The sequence below is a fragment of the Cryptomeria japonica genome, chromosome 4, assembly GCF_030272615.1.
Source record: "Cryptomeria japonica chromosome 4, Sugi_1.0, whole genome shotgun sequence".
NCBI lineage: Eukaryota > Viridiplantae > Streptophyta > Pinopsida > Cupressales > Cupressaceae > Cryptomeria > Cryptomeria japonica.
Window position 1 is genome coordinate 549,814,291 of NC_081408.1, and position 5,066 is coordinate 549,819,356.

The 5,066-nt window shown below is 37.4% G+C and overlaps 1 protein-coding gene across 1 annotated transcript; it reads left to right on the top strand.

Annotated features, from left to right (window-relative positions):
• The first annotated feature begins 906 nt into the window (after positions 1 to 906).
• Positions 907 to 4,116, top strand: LOC131035000 (cytochrome P450 716B2). Its single transcript, XM_057966633.2, has 3 exons — positions 907 to 1,844; positions 3,105 to 3,277; positions 3,372 to 4,116. Exons 1-3 carry the CDS (start codon positions 914 to 916, stop codon positions 3,690 to 3,692), a joined length of 1,425 nt encoding a protein of 474 aa, XP_057822616.1. The 5' UTR covers positions 907 to 913; the 3' UTR covers positions 3,693 to 4,116.
• Positions 4,117 to 5,066: the final 950 nt, after the last annotated feature.

Below are 5,066 nucleotides of genomic sequence, written 5' to 3' on the forward strand. Positions count from 1 at the left end.
AAGTGAAGCCCCCATCTATCTTTGTTGATTTAGTGCTCAATATTTTTAACAATATTGCACCAATAGTTGTGAATGTGAAGTTCTTAGTGTTGATGTTGAGTACACATAATTGGGTGAATTGTATTCCTTAGATCTAAACAACAACCAATCATGTATATCAATAAAGCATGACTTAATGCACAACTACTAGCCTCTCTTTTGTTTGGAACTTTTCAAATACCTTGACGAAAAACACATTGATGTGGCATCATATTTGAAGATGTGGTCTTCAAACCTTAATATAAGAAAGGGACTTGCCAAATAAACTGCCCAAAATTGAAGTGCTCAACTACTCGAAGTAATTTCCACATAAGATTATAAAATCCTAAAATTAAAATACTCAACTACTTTATCCTCTTTTAGATATTCCTATTTTGAATAAAAAATAATGATGATAATGTCTTAAGCATACTATTTAATATGCTATGATGTCGTAAGGGTTGCCATTTAGAGTGGAAGATAGCCGCTGGTGTCAATGAGTCGATTTCCCATTAACTTTATTTGAGAATATAGCAATGACCTTCCGTGTATCATCCTTCAACTCCCACGCGCCACCAGCCGTAACCCACTTCGCATTTATCCACTTGAACGTGTTTACTTTTGAGGTTTGACATAAGCACAGGCGAAATAAACTTTCCAGTTTTTTTAGTGACCAATTAATTGGAAGAATGACTACTGAAAACCCAATCACTACTACTGATCGAATCTTTCCCCTGTGGATGATGTGATATTGAAATTTTGCCCATGTGGCCAAAATATATCGCATCTTGTTTTCCCTTGGTCGGTGCAGCCCAGTTCCTTCGCGAAACCAAAAGCTTTTAAATCGGGAAAAAACCGATTCAGTAGACAAATTAAGTTGTGTGAGATTGCAATAATGTATTTTGTAAGTGCATTGGCGATTTGCATATTGGGATTGATTCTTTTGTTGAGGTCGAAGAAGCGAAAGGGCCGCTATGACCAGCTCCCACCTGGAAGTCTGGGGCACCCGATTATTGGAGAAACAATTCGATTTCTCCGCGCTTTCAAGTCCAACAAAATAGATGAATTCATGAGCCAAAGGGTAGGGGCATACGGGCCAGTTTTCAGGACGTGTTTATTTGGGCAGCGCACCGTAGTGTTGACTGGCGCCACCGGTAATCGCTTCTGGTTGTTTAATGATGGGAAGCTCTTTCATGGCAATCCTCGAGGCCCTCACAGAGCAATCATAGGGACTCAATCTTTGCTAGACAAGAATGGAGAGGAGCACAAGCGAATGGCGGTGGCTTTGATGAAATTCTTTGCACCCGACGAGCTCAAAAAGCTTGTGGGAAGACTCGACTTCGTCATACGCCGCCACCTTTACGACCACTGGCGTGGAAAAGATGAGATCAGTGCCGTTCCTGTAATGAAATTCCAGACGTTCTCCGTTACTTGTAACATGCTTTTCCAGCTGCAAAATAAGGAGGAAGTTATGGAGCTCTTTGAATATTTTAAAGTGGCCACAGAGGGTATCTATAGCTTGCCCATCCGTTTGCCCGGAAGTCGCTTGCACCGGGCCTTGAAAGCCAGGTCCCAGATTGACCGCATTTTATCTTCAGTCATAAAACAGAGGAAGAATGACGTGCTAGCTGGTCGTGTTTCCCCCGATCGAGATTTGCTCTCCTGTCTGCTCTGCAACAAAGATGAGGCGCCGCTCAGCGACCAGGAATTGAAGGACAATATTGTGCTTTTTATCATTGCCGGCCATGAAACTACTGCTATGTTGCTCGTTCTTATGTGCAAGTTTCTTGCCGCTAATCCCCATTGCTTTGAAGAAATAGCCAAAGGTAATTATAATGTACCCAGCTTAGTTCTTACTCATAACTGCATTGAAAAAAGAGAATGGCTTAAATCTCATACATTAAGTTTACATTTTTAGGCTTAAAAGTGTTAAATACTGAGAGTTCACTGATATTTTTTAGGTTTAATATGTTGTTTAATGTGTGTGGTCACACAAAGAATACACTTTAAGACTTAAAAGTGTTAAACACTCAGAATTGACTAACATTCTCTAAGCTTAATATGTTGCTTAGTGTGTGGAGTTTAAGACTGATCTTGAAAAAGAGTATGCATGTCAGTCTGAAAAAGTAACTAAGGCATTAATTTAAATGAATTTATTGATTAGCTATTTCTGGAATCGATTGTGTCAATTTTTGCATCAACACTTTTTATCACACTCTGTGATCCATCATCAAGATGAAAAATGTTAGAGAGCATGCAGATCTGAAAGATCAAACTCTTTATATCCTGATGATGAATCAGGGAGTGTGATCAGAAACGTTGATGAAATTTTTTACACATAATCGAATCCGGAAATAGCTGATCAATATCTCATTGATTGTGGACACTTAATGTCTTTAAATGAATTATTTTTAGTATTTTTTGTTTTTAAGAATAATGTTCTTTATCAGAAATATGAACAATGATTTCATCTTAATTTTTAACCTGAATTTGAGTAGAGTTTAACTTTTGATGATAGGAACCACAACATTACAGTTTAACTATCATGTTATTTATATATCCTTTTTATATTGGTGCACTTAAATGATTTTTTATTTATTTAAAAGGGTAAATGCTTTTTTTCAAAGTTATAAATAGGATTTCATCCTCATTTCTAATATGAATACTGAATAAAAAGTTTCAACTGACCTTGAATTTTGATGCTAAGAATCACAACACCACAATTTAACCATCATACTGTTTAAATATAATCTTGTTATATTAATGCTATTATATGAATGTTTATTTTCTAAAAAGTAAATGCTTTTGATTAGAGTTATGAACGAAAATTTCATCTTTATTTCTAAAATAAATATTCTTCCGCTCAAATTTGAATCTTGATAACACGAAACACTAACACTAAAATTAACCATCTAACTGTTAAAATGCATTCTTGTTATATTAATGCGTCATATGCAATACATTCTTAAAATTGCGCAGGTTCATACATTGTGACAATTTCATTCCATGCATGCCAATCTTAGAATGTTAGAATACTTCATTTGTATTGTATATCTGTAATTTAACGTCTCTAAATGTTGGAGCAGAGAGTAGAGATATTGATTCAGAGGAGCTGACATGGAAGGACGTTCAGCGGATGAAATATCTGTGGAATGTAGCTCAAGAAACTCTCCGCATCATACCTCCAATATCAGGCATATTCAGAAAAGCCGCAACAGACATCAACTACGAGGGATATACTATTCCAAATGGATGGGCGGTAAATTTCATTTAACAGTCCTTTTCTTTAATCTATGCAACACCTTTCTTAACTTGACCAATAGTAATAAAATTCACTGTTTCTTGTCGTTCAGCTCTACTGGTCTAGCTATTCAACAGTGTATTGCGAGGAGATCTTTCACGAGCCTCATAAATTCGATCCGTCAAGATTTGACGGTTCTCGTACTATCCCTCCTTACACTTTCTTGCCTTTCGGTGGAGGGCCTCGCATATGTCCAGCGAACGAATATGCAAGACTAGAGATAGTGATCACCATGCATCATCTTGTGAAAAGATACAGGTGGCGTGCAATCATTCCGGATGAACCCATTATTAGAAATCCTCTATGCGCTCCTTCCATGGGCCTTCCTCTCACTCTTTTCCCCCTTGAAACAACGTCCACACATGCAAGCTAGACGCGCCCAAACATGCAAGCTACAAGCGCCGTACAGGCAATGGTATTGCAGTTTATAATGAGATAACTCGTAATGTCAGGGGAATATATAGCCAAAATATTCTAAGACCTTATATTGTCGGCAATCTTGTGTTTTTATAGATTTCATGACAACATTCCTACTAAAAATTATGAGTCGGTGGAGTTTGATTCAATTCAAATATCGTTCTCCACTAGTTTCTGAGCTTTTCTGTTGTGGGTCATCCTGGACCTTATGAAAATCTATCTATAAGTGCATGAAATGTGATTTGTTTTCAGTTTGTCTTCCATAAACTTTTGAGGCCTTAGATTGTGGGTTATAGTACTTGTGAAATCCCACTCACCAAGAATCGTGAGTGTTTGGAAAAGTAACTTAGTTGTTATTTGCGTGGTATAAGCTTTCGAGATCCTATGTTGTGGCCAACAAATCTTATACTACTTACAAAAACCGTACGCTTCAGAAATTATTAATGCATAGAATTTATTCAGACTGCCAAAAACTTCAAGGAACCTTGGATTATGGATAATCATGTAGAATCTTACAAAAGTTATGAGAATCCCACTTACTTAAAAGGCAGCGGAGGATGAAAGAATTTGATTTATTTCTAATTTGTCTTTAAAAAGAAAAGTTTGGATTTTCTTTGATGTTTGCTAGACAATTAATATCCAACAAATGACGACGCGTATGCACCTTGAATTTATATGAGTAGTTGAGTGCCGTGTCTGAACATTGTACCAAGCGCACCTAAAAATTTGAGGCCATTAGGTGTGATAGCTTCTCCAATAATTGCAGTCCTCTCAAATTTCATGCGACATTTGTGGGGTACCTTGTGCAATTTGTGGGGAAGAGCCGGGCCTTGTTTCTCGTTACGTGGCCAAATTAGACCCTTCTCAATGGCTTCTCTTATGTCTTATCAATCTGAGTTGACACTTGAAAGTGGAAGGGGGATGTGGGCATTATACTAACAATTGTCTACGCGATTCATGTGATTCATGTGGGATGATAACCAATAATCATAATCGTCTCTGGAAATTGCATAATTTGTACGAGATTTCTAGGCATAAAAGTGTTAACGCGCGAGCTCTTTTCAAAGTGGAAGATGGGTGACTCACAAATTGGTCCCGGTTTTTCCAATTGATGATAGCTTGGTGGCGAAGTGGATCGAACCCATTAAAAGATTCCTTTTGCTATTGCTATTCGGGAGACTTCCCGGTGATTACAATCGATATTCTCTAGAGAATGACTAAAATTAGACAAGATTTGATGGGGTAGTGTCACGTCAAGAAGAGGATCTGCAGGGTTGCCTTCTTTTGTGTTGATTGAATGAGCAAGTTGCCCAACTAATTTTTTTTTTTT